The sequence below is a fragment of the Solea solea genome, chromosome 15 (assembly GCF_958295425.1).
Source record: "Solea solea chromosome 15, fSolSol10.1, whole genome shotgun sequence".
Classification (NCBI taxonomy): Eukaryota; Metazoa; Chordata; class Actinopteri; order Pleuronectiformes; family Soleidae; genus Solea; species Solea solea.
Genome location: NC_081148.1, coordinates 2,244,258 through 2,264,257, shown reverse-complemented (window position 1 = coordinate 2,264,257; position 20,000 = coordinate 2,244,258). Strand labels below are relative to the sequence as shown.

General features: G+C 41.3%; 1 protein-coding gene across 2 annotated transcripts in view; it reads left to right on the top strand.

The window, feature by feature from the left end:
• Window positions 1–9,007: 9,007 nt before the first annotated feature.
• The window catches only part of entpd6 (ectonucleoside triphosphate diphosphohydrolase 6), a 21,236-nt gene continuing 10,243 nt past the window's right edge, over window positions 9,008–20,000 (top strand). The window contains exons 1-3 of one of the 2 annotated variants that reach the window (XM_058650982.1): window positions 9,008–9,147; window positions 9,761–10,003; window positions 10,779–10,855. In XM_058650982.1, the coding sequence (XP_058506965.1) occupies window positions 9,784–10,003; window positions 10,779–10,855 (297 nt within the window). In that variant the 5' untranslated portion in view covers window positions 9,008–9,147; window positions 9,761–9,783. Of the gene's footprint in view, window positions 9,148–9,737; window positions 10,004–10,778; window positions 10,856–20,000 lie in introns of both variants that reach the window. The other variant, XM_058650983.1, reaches the window with a different exon arrangement.

Here is a 20,000-nt window from a genome sequence, read left to right as displayed (position 1 = left end):
TCAACAGCTCCTGGGTCGGATTAAAGATTTTAAATTAGTGTCTGGAAGTCTGGACCATATACTCTTACACACACACACACACACACTCATTTACATTTTGTAATCTCAGAGACAAACAACCACAGAAAGCTACAGTCTGTCTGCTGCCATTAGCGCTAATGGCTAATGATTAAAAAAGTTAATACTGTAAAGAGAGCGTGTCAACACCAGGCGTCATGGCATCACGCCACCACCACCACCACTCTGGCCACGCCCACCGCCGCGTGCCGCCTCCTTCCATCCTGCTAATTTAACAGCGTCACAAACTGTTTGATTTCTTGAATTTGTGTATTTAAGGAATAATTTCCTGCAGGTGTTGGTGGGTGGGGTCAGAGTGGGCGGGGTCAGAGTGCTGTGAACCTCGACCTCTGTTGTTAATACTGTTAAACTTTCTCATCACAGTCACAGTTTCTTGTGGCAGATGACAACACTTTCCTAAACTGATCCCTTCGACCTCTGACCCCAACCCCGACACCCCCCCCACCCTCTGACAGACTGACAGACACTATGTCGGAGCAAAGTCCACTTATGTTTCCTGGAGTGTGCGTCTGTAATCCTAATCTGAAGGTGCTGACAAATCCTGCAGCACCAAGCGTGAGTAAGTGAGAGCTCACACTCGCTTACGGCACACTTGTTTCATTTAACACAGCCGGGTGTGTGTGTGTGTGTGTGTGTGTGTGTGCGTGTGCGTGCGCGTGTGTGTGTGTGAAAATCTGCTCGTCTACAAACACAGAAAACAAATGAATTTGAGCAGAAGTTGAATTATCATTCATAAATGTTTTATATTCACTTTGACTCCACCTCCTTTGACTCTCTTTGTTACTACCAAATCAAATCAGAGGAAGAAGAAGAAGTTGGTATTATGGTCTGTATTTATATGATGAGCTCTACAATACAGTTTTCACCCATTCAGTCTTTGCTCAAGGACACATATGTAGACGAGCAGAGCCAGGAATTGAACCCACAACCTTCCAGTTGAAAGCCAACTGGCCGTACCACTGATCCACCGTGGGATTTGGTGTTTGATTTTCAGTAAATGTCTTTTACTTCAGTCATTTTATAAAAAGTGACTTCAACTGCTACCAAAGTCATTTCCTGCTCACAAACATACGTATACGTACTTTCACTCTTCACTGTTTCATATTTCGTCCCTCTAGTGGTTGACGTGGTTTTCTACGCAACACAATCACCACCATTAGCATCAGAGGCTAACAAGCTAAAAACTGAAAAAACATGATCATGGGGTCAAAGGTCATGAACATGGGAGATAGGGGGCGTGGCCAGAACTGACTGAACTCATCACATGACCTTGTTTCTGTGCGTCTTTAACGTTTCCGAACTTAAAAACTTATGTGATGATTTTTGTTTGTTCTAAGTGGGCGGAGCCTAACTGCAACTCATTGTCTGCGACATTTTTCCCTCAAAGAGACGATGTGTGTGTGTGTGTGTGAAATCAGTGGTGCGTTCAGGGACTGTCACACGTTCACTAACAGTCAAATTAAGCAAATTGCGACAGAATGAGAAAAACAAACGTCCGTCCTCTTCATTTCATCATGGTCGTCATATTCTGCTCTGATCTCATTGTAGCCTCCAATCCAAGTTAGCAGGGATTATGTGCATGAAAGGCATTAAGAGGCGGATAACCTCGTTAATCCCGCCGCATGTTAATGAGTCTTGTCGTGGATTTTTGCTTAAATTAAAAGCAAATATCAACAGTCATTTGGCTGAAGGAGTGAGTGTGTGTGTGTGTGTGTGTGTGTGTGTGCGTGGCCTCAATCATGTGCATTAAGTGATTTGAGTGTAATCATGTGATCATGGAAAAAAGAAAAACAATAAAATGATCAGGAAATTAAGTTTCAACTTAACCTTTGACTCTTTACACTCTTTGTTGGACAGTTATTTTGTCTTTGTTGGACAGTTATTTTGTCTTTTTGTCTTTGTTGGACAGTTATTTTGTCTTTGTTGGAAAGTTATTTTGTCTTTGTTGGACAGTTATTTTGTCTTTTTGTCTTTGTTGGACAGTTATTTTGTCTTTGTTGGACAGTTATTTTGTCTTTTTGTCTTTTTTGGACAGTTATTTTGTCTTCGTATATTTTCATTCTCTTTCTCATGTTTTGTCTCTATTTTTCTTTATCTTTCATGTTTGTGTTGTTTTGGATTTTTTCTCTTGTCTTTTTGTTTTGGACTTTTTTGTCTCTGTCATTCATGTTCGTTTATGTAAATTTTTTGGGTCATTTTTGACATTTTGTCTCCGTTTCTGTGTCTTTCCCTCCTATTTTTGTCTCTGTCTCATGTTTGTTCATGTCCGTGTCTCGTCTCTCTCGCTGACTCTCTCTCCCTGTGCCTCCTCCTGACCTCTGACCTCTGTCTGATAGACACGGACGTGGACGTTTAGCTTTGATTTGATTATGTTTGTGTGAATCAGCTTTGCAGACACTTTTCAATCCTGCAGCAGATTGAAGCTTTAACTTTTTCACTGTTCTCGTTTTAAAGCTCACAAAGCTGAAATATGACAATAATCTGACAATATGTAATCTGTAAATATGTCATTTAACCATATGTAATCTAACAGTATGTAACACACACACACATGATGAGAGTGAACTGTCAACATGTGTTCATTCATTCATTCATTCATTCATTTAAGTGAAACTCATGTTTGGTCATTTAAATTCTTCAATTTAATGAAACAGCTGTGTGTGTGTGTGTGTGTGCGTGTGTGTGTGAGTGCGCGTGTGCATGCGAGTGCGTGTGTGCGTGCGTGTGTGTGTCTGCGTGTGTGTGCATGCATGTGTGCACGTGCGTGTGCGTGCGTGTGCATGTGTGCGTGTGCGTGCATAAAGATAAAAGGCGGTGGAGTGGAATACATTTTGGGACAAAGACTAGCAGCTGAAAAACTGCCTGTTTTGCTCAGTTCAGAGTAGAAGCAGGTAGGAACCATAAGCCTAGCTTAGCACAAAGACAAGGAGAAGTTACAAACATTAGCCTAGCTTAGCACAAAGACAAGGACCTGGTATAACCTGGTCATTTATCTGACACAAAGACAAAGACAAAAAAACAAAAAAATACAAGAGGTAAAGTGTTAGCCTGTCTTTGCACATACAAAGCAAGTAGGTGGTAACGTTTAACCTTTAGCTTAGCACAAAGACATCAAAGAATCAATTACACTTTTGACTTATCTTGTCACAAAAGACTAGTGGTTGAAAAACTGTTTGCTTTGCAAATGGAAACAGTTAGCATAGCTTAGCACGAAGACAAGAATCAGGAGGGAAAGTGTTAGCCTTTAGCCTAGCACAAAGACAAGAGGGTGGAGTCTGTTTGTCTATTTTGAAACTGAGACTAGCAGGTGAAAAAGTGTTTGCTTTGCTTTTAGCAAGAGGAGTGGAGGCAGGTGGCAACATTTAGCCTTTAGCTTAGCATAAGCTAGGCTATTAATCTACACAAAGATTAATGGCCTAGCTTAGCATAAAGATAATAAGCAGGTAGAAACAGTCAAGTTAGCTTAGCACAGCTTAGCACAGACAACAGGTGGAAAATGTAACCACAGTCAGAGTTTGACTCATGAGCGCCTGCAAATGGTGGATGTGAAAATCAGTTTTTAGTGTTAAATATCATTATACTAACATGAAGCTTTGTTTTTTCAACAGTTTAAGACTTGATACTTGATCCAGATGAGTCCTGGTTCTGCTTCTGGATGATGTGGCAGCTGAGGACACGTTTTCCTCATTTCCTGCTGATGCAGCTGCCGCATTATAACAATCCAATTTTCATTCAGTATCAGTGTGTAAACCAGGGCTGAGGGGGAGGAGCCACTTAAACCTGAGGGGGAGGAGCCACTAAAACCACTTAGTTTCATTATATAATGTCTGAGAGAAGCAAACATAATAACTTTAATGGGATAATTTAATGCGATTTTCTTTATTTGATGCGTTTGGACTTTTGACGGCTAATCTGACGGAAAAATGAACTCATCACAGGAGGACAAAAGGACAAGAGGATGTCCCTGTAATTATAGCTTAGCTTGGGCTAGCCACAGTGGCTAGTGAAGGTTTTTAGCTTAGCACAAAGACTAGCAGCAGGTGGAAGTTTTTAACTTAGCTTAGCATTAAGACTGAGAGGGGGCAGTGACTCTGTTAGATGTTGTGATCTGGTTAACTTAAACCAGGTTAGTGTGGTTAGTGGCTGGTAAACTTAAACCAGGTTAGTGTAGTTAGTGGCTGGTTAACTTAAACCAGCTAAGTGTGATGGCTGGTTAACTACGAGCAGGTCAGTGTGGTTAGTGACTGGTTAACTACGAGCAGGTTAGTGTGGTTAGTGACTGGTTAACTTAGAGCAGGTTAGTGTGGTTAGTGACTGGTTAACTAAGAGCAGGTTAGTGTGGTTAGTGGCTGTTTCACTTAGAACAGGTTAGAGTGGTTAGTGGCTGGTTAACTTAGAACAGGTTAGTGTGGTGAGTGGCTGGTTAACGTGGAACAGGTTAGTGTGGTTAGTGACTGGTTAACTTAGAGCAGGTTAGTGTGGTTAGTGACTGGTTAACTAAGAGCAGGTTAGTGTGGTTAGTGGCTGGTTCACTTAGAACAGGTTAGAGTGGTTAGTGGCTGGTTAACTTAGAACAGGTTAGTGTGGTGAGTGGCTGGTTAACGTGGAACAGGTTAGTGTGGTTAGTGGCTGGTTCACTTAGAACAGGTTAGTGTGGTGAGTGGCTGGTTAACGTAGAACAGGTTAGTGTGGTTAGTGGCTGGTTAACGTAGAACAGGTTAGTGTGGTTAGTGGCTGGTTCACTTAGAGCAGGTTAGTGGCTGATTCTGTGGACTCACCATCAGAGTTAATCCTTCACAGAACAATAATGAAAATAATAGACCAAAACATTTAATCTGCCTCTTAGCATGGCCGCACTCGTCTAATCCCGATCTTATTTGTCCTCTGCTGCGCCACGGGTCGAGATGGTGTTTAATCGACTTTGGGAGAATTAGTCATTCCTTATTACTGTCGTGGTTTTTACAGGACTTTCCTGGAAAATCCCATTCAACACACATTTTAATTTCATTGCTGCAGCTCAATCATGTTGAGGGACATGTAAATAATCCAATAACATTAATCATCATTTCTTTTTCTTTTTTTTCCTCCAGAAATAGAACAGCGGCGGATTGGACGCTGCCTTCACTCTCCTTTATTGGTTTTTAGAGGCTGATGGTTTTAAAATGTCATCATGATCCCAATTACTCAGCAACAACAGCATGAAAAAACAATTTACTCAAGGTTTCCTGTTAGATCATTTTTACACAAACACCATGGATTTACTGACATAACGAGAAGACACATGATGCTTTAAGTCAATGATATCTGAAGACTTTTCCAACAGGAAACTGAAGTTTGTAAACCACTCACTCTCCCACACCAAACCTCAGAGAGAAAATCAGTGATTTTAACATCACACACACAGGAGCTGTTGATCCTCTGCTGCCTCCATCACTGAGTTCAAATGTCTTCTTTTAATGAATTAAAATATTTAATTTAGACTTAACTCAGTGACACAAATTAGCCACCGGAGGCAGCAGTAGACCAGCAGCTCCTGTGTCCCCACGATCTAAAATCACTGATTTTCTCTCTGGGGTTTGGTGTGGGAGAGTGAGTGGTTTACAAACTTCTGTCTAACAGTTAGATAAAGACGTAAACATGTTCTTAAGATATCATAGACTTAAACTAACGTAGATTTTATTCACTGAGTCTTTTGTTAAGTGAAATTCTCAGCAGTAGGGGGCGCTGACACTTCATCAAACCTCAACTATCATTTTTAGATGAATCTTTGTTGATGTTTCAAAGCACCTGCAAAGCAAACTCATGGCCACAACACAAGATCATTGTTATGTCTTTCCTGCTCCTCCAGCTGTGTGTGTGCGTGAGTGTGCAGCAGATTATTGGACAGCTGATGAGATGCAGAGATGATAAGACATAAATAAGATGCAGTCTAATAAGGCAGCTCAGTCCAGATGTCTAATCCAGGCTGAAGATGAAAGTGGAATCTTCTATCAATTATGATCCTAACATGCTGAATTATATCCTCACAAATCCTTCAAATGATTCCCTAATAATCCTGCTGATGGATCACATGACCCAGATACAGCAGGAGGAGCTCCGCCCCCATGGACAGACCTGGAGACAAAACACAACTGTTTAGAGACAAAAGACCACTGTAAAGAGACAACAGACCACTGTAAAGAGACAAAAATAACTGTAAAGAGACAAAAGACAACTGTAAGATACAAAACATAACTGTAAAGACACAAAAGACAACTGTAAAGAGACAAAAGACAACTGTAAAGAGACACAACTAATTGTAAAGTGACAAAACTAACTGTAAAGAGACAAGACAACTGTAAAGAGACAAAGCCAACTGTAAAGAGATAAAAGACAACTGTAAAGAGACAAAAATAACTTTCAAGAGACAAAAGTAATTGTAAAGTGACAAAACTAACTGTAAAGAGACAAGACAACTGTAAAAAGACAAAGCCAACTGTAAAGAGATAAAAGACAACTGTAAAGAGACAAAAATAACTGTAAAGAGATAAAAGACAACTGTAAAGAGACAAAAATAACTGTAAAGAGGCAAAAATAACTGTAAAGAGACAAAACAACTGTAAAGAGACAAACATAATTGTAAAGAGACAAACATAATTGTAAAGAGACAAAAGAAAACTGTAAAGAGGCAAAACTAACTGTAAAGAGACAAAACTAACTGTAAAGAGACAAACATAATTGTAAAGAGACAAAAGACAACTGTAAAGAGACACAACTAACTGTAAAGAGACAAAACTAACTGTAAAGAGACAAACATAATTGTAAAGAGACAAAAGACAACTGTAAAGACACAAAACTAACTGTAAAAAGACCAAAATAACTGTAAAGAGATAAAAGACAACTGTAAAGACACAAAAATAACTTTTAAGAGACAAAACTAATTGTAAAGTGACAAAACTAACTGTAGAGACAAGACAACTGTAAAAAGACAAAGCCAACTGTAAAGAGATAAAAGACAACTGTAAAGAGACAAACATAACTGTAAAGAGATAAAAGACAACTGTAAAGAGACAAACATAATTGTAAAGAGACAAAAGACAACTGTAAAGAGACAAAACTAACGGTAAAGAGACAAGACAACTGCAAAGAGACAAAAGACAACTGTATAGAGACAAAACTAACTGTAAAGAGACAACACAACTGTAAAGAGACAAAAGACAACTGTAAAGAGGTAAAACTAACTGTAAAGAGTCAAACATAATTGTAAAGAGACAAAAGACAACTGTAAAGAGACAAAACTTACTGTAAATAGACAAGACAACTGTAAAGAGATACAAGACAACTGTAAAGAGACCAAACTAACTGTAAAGAGACAAAAACTAACTGTAAAGAGACAAAACTAACTGTAAAGAGACAAACATAATTGTAAAGAGACAAAAGACAACTGTAAAGAGACAAAACTAACTGTAAAGAGACAAGACAACTGCAAAGAGACAAAAGACAACTGTATAGAGACAAAACTAACTGTAAAGAGACAAGACAACTGTAGAGTCAAAAGACAACTGTAAAGAGGCAAAACTAACTGTAAAGAGACAAACATAATTGTAAAGAGACAAAAGACAACTGTAAAGCGACAAAACTAACTGTAAAGAGACAACTGCAAAGAGACAAAAGACAACTGTAAAGAGACAAGACAACTGTAAAGAGACAAAGACAACTGTAAAGAGACAAAGACAACTGTAAAGAGACAAAAATAATTGTGAGACAAACATAACTGTGAAGAGACAGAAACATCTTTAAAGAGACAAAAGACAACTGAAAAGAGACAAGAAACAACTGTACAGAGACAAAAACAACTTTAAAGAGTCGAAAATAACCGTAAAGAGACAAAAACAACTGTAAAGAGACAGAAACAACTGTAAAGAGACAAAACAACTGTAAAGAGACAAAAGACAACTGTAAAGAGACAAAACAACTGTAAAGAGACAAAAATAACTGTCAAGAGACACGAAACAACCGTAAAGAGACAAATAATAACTGTAAAGAGATAAAAGACAACTGTAAACAGACTAAACAACTGTAAACAGACAAAAGACAACTGTAAAGAGACAAACATAACTGTAAAGAGACCAAAGACAACTGTAAAGAAACAAAAGGCAACTGTAAAGTGACAAAAAATAACTGTAAAGAGACAAAACAACTGTACAAATAAGACAAAAGTCTTATTTAAATGTTGTCCTCTGTGTCCTGCATGAACTGAGACAAAGCTTCAGAAGACAACTGTAAAGAGACAGAATTTAGGATTTAAATTTGTGTCACACGTGAAGTTGTGGTGACAAAACGCAATTGACTGGTGTGTGTGTGCGTGTGAGTGTGTGTGTGTGTGTGTGTGTGTGTGTGTAAATCTGCACTAGATTAGGATTCACTCTGCTTTTGTTCTGATGAAAATAAAGAGCAGCACAAAGATTACTGAACCATTAACTGATAAAAAGCTATTAGAGGCTTAAAGATTAAATTACATATATGGAACAGAGTGATGATGAAGAGGAGGAGGAGGAGGAGGAGCAGAATGATGATGATGATGTTGAGGAGGAGCAGACTGATGATGAGGTGGAGGAGGAGCAGAGTGATGATGATGAGGTGGAGGAGGAGGAGGACACACTCCCACACCAAAGTCCAAAACACTGAACTATGTAGGCCTACTCATTATTTACAATAATATACTTATTTATGTATTTCCATATTATATAATGACTTTAAATAATTATTATTTGACTGTTGAATGCAACACTTTGTTATCACACACACACGCACGCGCGCACACACAGTATGTTAACACAGAAAGTTACTCAGTGACTACAGTACACTAGTTCCAGGCATTTGTGGGCGTGGAAATAAGAGCTGGGACTGTGCTTCTGCACATGCGCAGATGTTGAACGTAGAAGTCCGGCCACGTCGACCGGAACCTGAGGCGGACGCTGTGACGTCATCAGCGCGCGGCGTGTGTTGACAGTGCCGCTGTTGTCAGTCAGGACGTGAATAAAGTGAACCAAGTTTTAAATTAACGGAGTCACCCACGGTTTTTACACGGTACGTCAACACACGCGCACGCACAGTAGATTAGCGTCTTCGTGCTAACCGGCTAACCTCAGGGTTCTCCGGTGTTTCTCGCCTGTTATGCTAACTGTTATGCTAACTCATACCCCTAACATGTCGTTTAAAGTGAGTTTCCGGTTTGTTATGTCTTCAGTGACATTTGACGTGAGTTTAAGTTGTCATTTTAAATGTCCTGGTCCGTGTGTTAGCAGTAACATGACTCCACACCAAACCCCATTCAAATATTCATCAATTTAACAATGAGCACAGTGTCCTGTCTCCTCGGTCCTCAGGCTGAGCACCATCTCCTATGTCTTTTAGAGTCAGTCCTCTGTCCCCTGTGTCCTTAGCCCGAGGACAGTTTTTTGTGTCCTCAGACTCTTGTCTCCTGTGTCCTCAGACTCTTGCCTCCTGTGTCTTCAGACTCTTGCCTCCTGTGTCCTCAGACTCTTGCCTCCTGTGTCCTCAGACTCTTGCCTCCTGTGTCTTCAGACTCTTGCTACCTGTGTTCTCAGACTCTTGTCTCCTGTGTCCTCTGACTCTTGTCTGCTGTGTCCTCAGACTCTTTTCTCCTGTGTCCTCAGACTCTTGTCTCCTGTATCCTCAGGCTTCCACACATGATGAGTTGTGATGAAGAAACCAAAGTTGGCTGTGGTCTTCCTCGTAGTGAGTTGTGTCCTTGTCTACCTCATGTACTTGAATCGTCACTACGCCCTGTCAAAGCTGGCCATCTCCCGTCTACGTCCTCACGTCTCTGATGCTGGGTGGAGCTTCCAGTATGGCGTCATGTTTGACGCCGGGAGCACTGGGACAAGAATCCACATCTTCAAGTTCCAGGTTGATGACAGAGGTACAGAGCACACGGAGGACAGTAGAACACAGAAGAAGTCAGAAGAAGAATACAGTAGGAGACAGTTGAAGATCGTTGAAGACGTAGATGACAGTTGAAGACGTAGGAAACATTTGAAGACGCTAGGAGACGGTTGAAGACGTAGGAAACAGTTGAAGATGCTAGGAGACAGTTGAAGATGTAGGAGACAGTTGAAGATGTAGGAGAAAGTTGAAGACGCTAGGAAACAGTTGAAGGCGTAGGAGACACTGGTACAGAGGACACGGAGGACAGTAGAACACAGAAGAAGTCAGAAGAAGAATACAGTAGGAGATATTGGAAGATCGTTGAAGACGTAGATGATAGTTGAAGACGTAGGAAACAGTTGAAGACGCTAGGAGACAGTTGAAGACGTAGGAGACAGTTGAAGACGTAGGAGACAGTTGAAGACGCTAGGTAACAGTTTAAGATGGTAGGAGACAGTTGGAGACAGTTGAAGACGTAGGAGACAGTTGAAGACGGGAGCTTTTCAATCTGAAGGGATTTTCTCAGATTAAAGAGTCAGTCCACATATTTAAATTCACCCAAACATTAATTAGCAGAAGTGGGAGGAGCTGACGGGGGGGGGGGGGGCTAATTTTAGCCAAATGTCTTTATTATCGCATTTAGCATCTAAGATAAATCACAGGCTGAGTGCTCTTCTGGTTCCTTTGTTAGTGGCTGAGCTAATGGGGCTAATGTTAGCTCCTTTAATGTGTGTGTGTGTCTGTGTGTGTGTGTGTGTCTGTCTCCACAGAAACTCCCAAACTGTCTCATGAGACATTCAGGGCCATCAAACCTGGACTGTCTGCATATGCTGATGATCCAGAGAAGGTATGTCTCACTGTGTCTCTGCCTCTTTGTCTCACTGTGTCTCTGCCTCTTTGTCTCACTGTGTCTCTGTCTCTTTGTCTCACTGTGTCTCTGCCTCTTTGTCTCTTTGGCTCTCTGTGTCTTTGTCTCACTGTGTCTCTGCCTCTTTGTCTGTCTGTCTCTTTTTTTCTCAAAGATATTTTTATTGAGTATTTACACATTACATAATCAAAAAACAAGAAACCTTATCTAACCCCACCCCACCCCCCAAAACACATCATTACCTAGCCAGACACATTCACAAATGAATAAACAGGATAAACACCAACTGTGCTTAATTCCCTGAGTGGTACAGGTTACAGCTGGAAGTCGGGTTTTGCTCTGAGAAAGTAAAATAAAGTAAAACAAGATAGAAAAGAGAATATATATATATATATATATATATATATATATATATATATATATATAAATTATGAACCCACAGATGGGTCAAAAGCAGGCATCAGGCCAGTTTGTACACTTGGTATTGGTGGCATAGGAACAAAAAGCAAAGTGTGAGGGATCCAGTCCCTATGTAGTTTTAAAATTATGGAAGTATTCCAGATAGGGTCCCCACACTTTCTGAAACTTTTCTTTGGAGTTACAGATTGAGTAATGTATTTTTTCTAGATTTAGACAAGACATAACATCTCTCGACCACTGAGCGTGAGTGGGAGGGACAGCATCTTTCCATCGCAGCAATATTGAGAGGGGTCTGGCTGCAGACCTGCATTGTCAGGACCCTTTGTTGCAGACCTGCACTGTGAGGTCTCCTGCACTGTCAGGACCGGAAGTTGATTCGAAGCCTTTCAAAATAAAAGCGAGCATACCGGAAGCACATATTTTTCGTTCCCAATGTTTATTTCTTGGGTCTTTATTTTATGTATACAATGTAAATATGTTTATGTTTATCCATGTGTTTAATTAAAGAGATTAAACTGTGAGAAAAACTGTATATCTTTCTAGTTCAACTGGATAAGGTGAAAAAACGCAGGAAAATGTCATATATATATATATATATATATATATATATATATATATATATAAAAAAAGAAAATACAAAACGTTATGACCACTTCTGGGGGTTATTCTACAGATAATCAGTGCAAACTAGATGTACAGCTATTGTTATGATCCCCTTAAAACATTATTAGCAAAACATGCATTATTTTACGCCAGTATTTTTATTTAATTTAATTTAATTCGTAAAAAGGACAGCTGTTAGTTTAGTCTGCACTACCAATTCATTTTGAAATAATAAATATCTGTAAATACACCTTAATGTGTGATGGCATAAAGAATCTACACTCCAACCTATTGCTGACTGTTCTTTGCTTCTATACCATTATTTATCATTGAAAATGTAGCCCCCTGCACTGTTGGACCATTTACATATTGATTTACTCATTCTTTTATAAAGGCATATCTTATGTGTGTGTTTGCAATTGTAACACCTCATAATTCATTTAATAATTGCTTAATATTGTTTGTGCTATGTTCTTACCTTGTGGACCACATGGATTTGCCAATGGAGGGTGTGAGGGTTGATGATTTTAAATTAGCTTTGTGTATTCAAAGTGAATGACTGAATACCTAGTTACATGACCCAGATAACCAATAACCTCTGTTACAAGAGAAAACAGTAGACACAAAACAAACTTTCAAATGTCTTTTTATTTTATTTTATTATTTTTGCAACTTACATTCCCTTCATTTTCCTTTTCCCCTTTAACCAACCAAACAGAAGTTAGTAGCATTGGCTCATACTTATGAGTACAAACACACAGACAAATACATTATGCTTGCCTTTAAATAAAATGCCACCTTTCCTATGTGCCTCTAAGTGGCTCTCCAGCTTGGACAATTTTGTTGGTTTCATTTTTAGGCACAGGGGCAGTGAAATTGCTTGCAGCATGACGTGCAGCGTTCAACTTTGGGCGTAGTGCCGGTACATAAGATTGAAATATGCATCTGTAAGAGACAAATAATGTCGTAGTAAGTAAAACAAAATTATTTAAAAACTATATGATATAACTCAGTTTTGTTGGTCTTTGAGTAGGAAAATGGCACATTTAAGTGAACACTATCGATACGATAACAACGCTAAAAACTACCCAAAAGTCCAAAACCCGATTCTTTCAAATTAATATAACTTTATATAGTCAATATATAGTGTGCAACATAACGTTCTAGTGAATAAAGACTGTTTCTGTTTCTTCGTATGACGCAAAGTTGTTGTCACATGACTTTTACTCGCCGTCTCCACACTTCACATGGGGAACGAAAAATACGTGCTGCCGGTATGTTCGCTTTTATTTTTAATTACGTGCTTCGGTATGCTCGATTTTATTTTGAAAGGCTTCGAATCAACTTCCGGCTCTGACAGTGCAAGAGACCTCACAGTGCAGGTCTGCAACGAAGGGTCCTGACAGTGCAGGTCTGCAGCCAGACTGTCTTGGCAATATTGCACACCTGGCCAGGAGAGAGGCGAAAGACAGAGCTCGCGTTTAGCTGGGGTCAGGCACACATCGACCTCACCCGCAGTTCCGAAAAGGCCGACCAAAGGGTTGGGCTCTATGTTCAAATTGAAAATCAGGGACAAGGTTTGGAAAACTTCCCTCCAGTATTTCTCAAGGCTAGGACATGTCCAAAACATGTGGATGAGCGTAGCCTCCGCTCTCTTCCATTTGTCGCACCAGGGATCCACATCTGGGCGAAAACGAGATCATTTGCCTTTGGATATATGGGTCCTGTGTACAACTTTGAATTGCAGCAAGCAGTGACGGGCACAAAGCGAAGTGGAATTTATCAATTTAAAAATTGTGTCCCACATTTCTTCTGACAAGGACAAATCCAGATCTTGCTCACATGCAATTTTAATGTTATCGAGTGGGGCCCGTCTTATACCCAGCAGTTTATTATAGACAATGGAGATCAAACCTCTGCGTGATGGCTGTAAATTGAGAAGTGCATCAGGAATGTTCACATCAGGTGTCTGAGGGAAGCTTGGTATCTGACAGCGAAGAAAGGGTCTTATTTGTAGATACCTGAAAAAGTGAGACTTTGGAAGATTAAACTTCTCAGTTAGTTGCTTTTACATGTCATTTAGCAGACGCTTTTATCCAAAGCGACTTACAATAAGTGCATTTAAACATTTGGGTACAAATAAGAGCTAGAAGTAAGTAAGAGCTTCAAGTAAATCAAACTATGAAGTGCTAGTCATAAGTGCGTATATTTTTCTTTTTTTTTTTTTTCTTTCCGTCGTCGTTATCGTCTTAGTCGAGGTAGAGTCGGAAGAAATGTGTTTTTAGTCGGCGGCGGAAGATGTGGAGGCTTTCCGCTGTCCGGATGTCAATGGGGAGCTCGTTCCACCATTTGGGAGCGAGGACAGTGAACAGTCTCGAGTTCTGTAAGTGCCTCTGCGATCCTCTCAGTGAGGGGGCAGCAAGCCGGTTTGCCGATGCAGAGCGAAGTGGGCGGGCTGGGGTGTAGGTTTTGATCATGTCCTGGATGTAGGCTGGACCGGATCCGTTTGTAGCATGGAACGCAAGCACTAGAGTCTTGAAGCGGATGCGAGCAGCTACAGGAAGCCAGTGAAGGGAGCGGAGGAGAGGTGTAGTGTGGGAGAATTTTGGTAAGTTGAAGACCAGTCGAGCTGCTGCATTCTGGATGAGTTGCAGGGGTCGTATGGCACACGCAGGGAGACCAGCCAGGAGTGAGTTGCAGTAATCCAAGCGTGAGATGACAAGAGCCTGGACCAGAACCTGTGCCGCCTTCTGGGTTAGAAGAGGCCGTATCCTTCTGATGTTGTGCAACATGTATCTGCAAGATCGAGCTGTTGCAGCAATGTTGGCAGTGAGGGAGAGATGGTCATCAAGTGTCACACCCAGGTTCCTTGCGGTATGAGACGGAGTTACCACAGAGTTGTCGAGGGTGATGGTTAGGTCTGTGGTGGGAGAGCCCTTTCCTGGGAGAAAAAGAAACTCAGTCTTGTTGAGATTGAGTTTCAGGTGATGGTCAGACATCCACTGAGAGATGTCGGTCAGACAAGCGGAGATCCGTTCTGCTACATTTGTGTCTGAGCTGGGAAAAGAGAGGATGAGTTGGGTGTCGTCGGCGTAGCTGTGATAGGAAAAACCATGAGAGAGAATAACAGAACCAAGAGAGTTGGTGTATAGAGAGAAGAGGAGAGGGCCCAAGACAGAACCCTGAGGGACCCCAGTAGCTAGAGGACAGGGTTCCGACACAGATCCTCTCCAGGTTACTCTGTATGTTCGGTTTTGAAGATAGGACGAGAGTAGGGTAAGTGCAGATCCTGAGACACCTAGTTCTTGAAGGGAGGAAATAAGGATCTGGTGGTTAACTGTGTCAAACGCTGCAGAAAGGTCCAAGAGGATGAGCACAGAGGAGAGAGAGGCAGCCCTGGCAGTGTGGAGTTGCTCAGTGACAGCAAGGAGTGCAGTTTCGGTCGAGTGACCTGCTTTAAAACCAGACTGAAGAGGATCAAGAAGGTTGTTCCGGTGAAGGTAGGAGGAGAGTTGATTAAAGATAGCACGCTCCAGAGTTTTGGAGAGAAAAGGAAGAAGAGAGACAGGTCTGTAGTTATTTACTTCAGACGGGTCAAGGGTGGGTTTTTTAAGGAGGGGGGTCACTCTGGCCTCTTTAAGAGAGTCCGGAAAGCAACCAGATGATAGAGATGTGTTAATGAGGTGGGTGAGGAAAGGAAGAAGATCAGAAGCAATTGACTGAAGAAGGTGAGAGGGGATAGGGTCAAGGGGGCAGGAGGTGGGGCGGGCAGAGGTTATTAGGGAAAGAACTTGATCCTGAGCTAGAGGGGTGAAAGAGGATAGAGAAGGAGCTGAAATTGTGGTTGGTAGAGTGGTGAGATCAGGAGGTGGGGTTGAGAAAGAAGAGCGAATGTCATCTACTTTCTTTGTGAAGTAGTTGACAAAGTGAATTGGTAGAAGGGAGGAGGGAGGAGGGAGGGTAGGGGGGTCAAGGAAGTTAGAGAAGATCGAGAAAAGTTTTTTGGGGTTAGAGAAAGAGGATTGTATTTTAGTCAGTTGCTCAAATGATACAAAATGATTATCTATGAAAAGATCCCTGAAACGCTCAATACCCAGTCTCCGCCATTCCTGTAATGTTGTGTCCAATAAGGAAGGTTGAAAAAAGTGATTGGCAGAAATGGGACTCGAGAGGCAAAAATCGAAGGAGCCAAAGTGTCTCCTGAACTGAGCCCACACCCTCAACGTGTGCCAGACAACTGGATTATCTATGGGTTTATTTGGTGGGAGAGGAAGTTTAGATCCAAGAAGTGCTGGAACTGAACAGCTTTTAGCAGAACCCAACTCCATTGCCACCCATGAAGGGCATTCAGATCGATTGTGAAAATAAGACCAAAACCTAAGACAGCGAATGTTGGCTGCCCAATAATAAAAACGAAAATTAGGTAGTGCCATACCCCCCTCTCCTTTAGGTCTTTGGAGATGGACCTTATTTAACCTAGGCCGCTTCCCTTTCCATACATAGGATGTTATAACAGAATCCAATGTATCAAGAAATGATTTAGGAATGAAGGTTGGTACTGATTGGAAAGCATACAAAAATTTAGGAAGAATATTCATTTTGATAGAATTAATTCGGCCAACCAAAGACATAGAAAGGGGTGACCACTGGGTCAGGCACCGCCTAGTGTGATTTAGCAAGGTAAGAACATTTTCTTTGAAAAGACACTTGTGCTTCTTCGTAACTGTAATACCTAAGTAAGTGAATTTGTTTTCCACAATCCTAAAAGGGAGGTTGGAGTAGTCTGATGCCGGTATCTCCTCACTGACAAAGAAAAAGTTCAGATTTGTTTGATTTAATTTGTATCCTGAAAACTGGCTAAAATCATTCAGTAGGGATAACATGGCAGGCAGAGAGACCTCTGGACGTGAGATAAAACTTAACAAGTCGTCTGCGTATAGGGCCACTTTATGTTCCACTCCATTCCTCCATATACCAGAGATATTCTCACAACTGCGGATTGCTGTCGCCAACGGCTCTATGGCCAGGTCAAATAACAGGGGGCTTAGAGGACACCCTTGTCGGGTTCCCCGATAGAGGTTAAAGGGTTGTGACAGCTGAGAGTTGGTAAGGACAGAAGCAGTGGGGTTTGAGTAAAGTCATTTTATCCAGGTGATACAATTCGGACCAAAGCCAAATTTCCTTAAGGTGTAAAATAAATATGCCCACTCTATCCGGTCAAACGCTTTCTCCGCGTCTAAAGAAAAGACACACTCAGGAGTTTCACCGGAGGGGAGATTTAAAATGTCAAATAACCGACATATATTGAAATAGGAATAACGATGCTTGACAAAGCCAGTTTGGTCTTCAGATATGACGGAGGGTAAAATGTTCTCCAACCTTCGGGCCAAACCGTTTAGCCAGAATTTTAACATCAACATTTAATAAAGAGATCGGTCTATATGAAGAGCACTCCGTCGGATCCTTGCCTTTCTTTGCAATAAAGGTGATACATGCTTCATAAAATGATGCCAGAAGCTTACTCTGCTTGAATGAGTCAGACAGCACTGTGCTTAGCTGCGACGAAAGTAGTGAGGAAAATGTCTTCAAGTGGACATATTATACCCTATTTCCCCCATTAAAATAGTTCCCTGGTGTCCTAATGAACATGTCAGTGACATGCCTTGGTCAAAATACCATAAGGATGGACAATATCAACATGGCAGCGTGCGCAGAAAACAGCGAGAGTGCCGTCACAGGAAGAGACGTCCTACATAAGGATCGAGCCGAACAGTGCCAAACTGTAAATCACTTAAAAACACTTAGGAACCGCTGATCGCCAGAGGCGCGCGGCGAGCTGAATAAACTGCTGTATGTGACTGTATCAGACTGGTGACTGTGCTCCGGAGACCTCGCCACCACTGATCGCCACCGCTGATTGCCACATACAGCGGCAGTTTAGGCAGAGGTCTCCGGAGCACAGTCAGTGCTGTCCCTATGCCGTCATAAGCGCAGGGAATTCAACATTGAGTGTTTTATCGCCTATACTTACACTAAGGGGAACCACGAAAACATGACTAAGTATTCTTTTTCCACACTTTGGCGACTGGTAGGGCCTCCAGAGTCCCAAATATAAGTATTGAAATGGTTAAAAAGTTGATTTTGCATAATATGTCCCCTTTAAAGAATTCTGTGGGAAGTCAGAGGTGTAGAGCTGTGAGTAGTAACTCCTGAATGTTTCATTCATCTCTGCATGATCTGAAGTAGCCTTACCATCCTCCATTTTGATATTTGTAATATGACCCGTTGCTTTGAGTCCTCTCAGCTGAGCTATATTCATTTTTCACCATGAATATAGAACAAACTCTTACTCCTCGAGAGTTGGCGTTCAACCAGATGAGTCGAGGCCAAATATTGTTTATCTAAGTCCTTAATTTGCTCGGCTAATTTTAAATGTTCACGGTGGGCCTTTTTTTTCATATTTGCGATGTAGATAATAATTTGCCCCCTGAGGTATGCCTTAAGAGCATCCCAAACTACTAGACTGGATATATCCGGGGAGGTATTTGTCTGAAAGAAGAAGGATATATGTTACAAAATCATTGTCTGACAGGAGAGTTGAATCAAAGCGGCAGTGATTTTTAGCTTGAGGAAGGTCAGGCAGTGCCAAAGCTAGCACAACAGGAGCATGATCTGATATCACTATGCCCTGATAAGCACAAGAACGCGCCAGTGGTATCAGTGCATTATCAATTAAAAAGTGGTCAATCCTAGTGAAGGTATGGTGAACGTGCGAGAAGGAGTACTCTCTCTCTCTCTCGGATAGAGGGAACGCCTTACATCAGAGACACCGAAATTGGATAAAAAGGATTGAATGAATAAGGCAGACCCACCAATTGAGACAGGGTTGGGCGAAGACTGGTCCAGCATGGGATCTAACAAACAATTGAAATCCCCACCAAGTATAAGAGAGTATGAGCTCAAATCCGGGAGAGAAGAAAAAAAGCGTTCCCAAAAACCCACATCGTCCACATTTGGAGCATAGACATTGGCAAGCACCATCATTGTATTGTATAATTTCCCTGAGACAACGATAAAACGACCGTTTGTATCTGATACAACATTGTGATGCACAAACGGGATACTTTGATCCACACGTATTGAAACCCACCTGGCCTTTGCTTGGAATGAGGAATGGAAGTGCTGCCCCGCCCACCGTGACATCAGGCGAGAGTTATCAGAACCACAAATGTGTCTCTTGCAAAAAAAACAAATGCCGGTTTAAATTGTTTTATATGTGAAAATACTCTCCTCCTTTTAACAGGATGATTCAAACCCTTTACATTCCAGCTAACAAAGTTTAATGATCTATCCACTGTCTACAACTGAAACCGCAGAATGATAAACACAGAAGAAATCAAAACTCCAGGAGAATAAAGGACAAACCAGGAATGTGCTGTACATGGCTTATGTAGGTTAATAAACCAGTACTGGCATAGGAAAAGAAACCCCTCACCCATCCACCCCACAACAAGACAGCTGCCAAAGAACATAGCAGCAATTTCTTCAAAACAATCATTATTTACCCTCAAAAACGAACATCTTGTCAGTTACCCCCCATATCTTCAGCTCCTTATTGAAGTGTTAGAATGCACTCAACGATCCTAGGACCACATTTGAACTATTCCATGAGTACAAACATAATAACAAATATATATATATATATATACATATACATATAAAGTAATATAGCAGAACAAACATAAATAAACATGCTGCTTCAAAAAATTAACATAGACTCTGGCAGGTTGTACTCACTCGCATGTAGCAGTAAACTGAGTTCAACGTTGGGTGATATACTCGCATACCTACACCCAGGGTGAGTGTGATACTAATGATCAAGAAAGCTGCTCCATAACAGCTGTGGTCTGATCACCGAAATCATATATGGTAATGACCAGAGTAAAGATAGCATGTTAGTGGTTGCAAACAGCCAGGCATAGTCGTCAAGCAGTCATTTACGGTGGAACAGATGGAGGCAGGCCATCGATGTATTTCCGCGCCTCATCAGTCGAGCGGAGCCACTTCTTGTCTCTGCTTGGAAGTGTGATGCGGAGCCGTG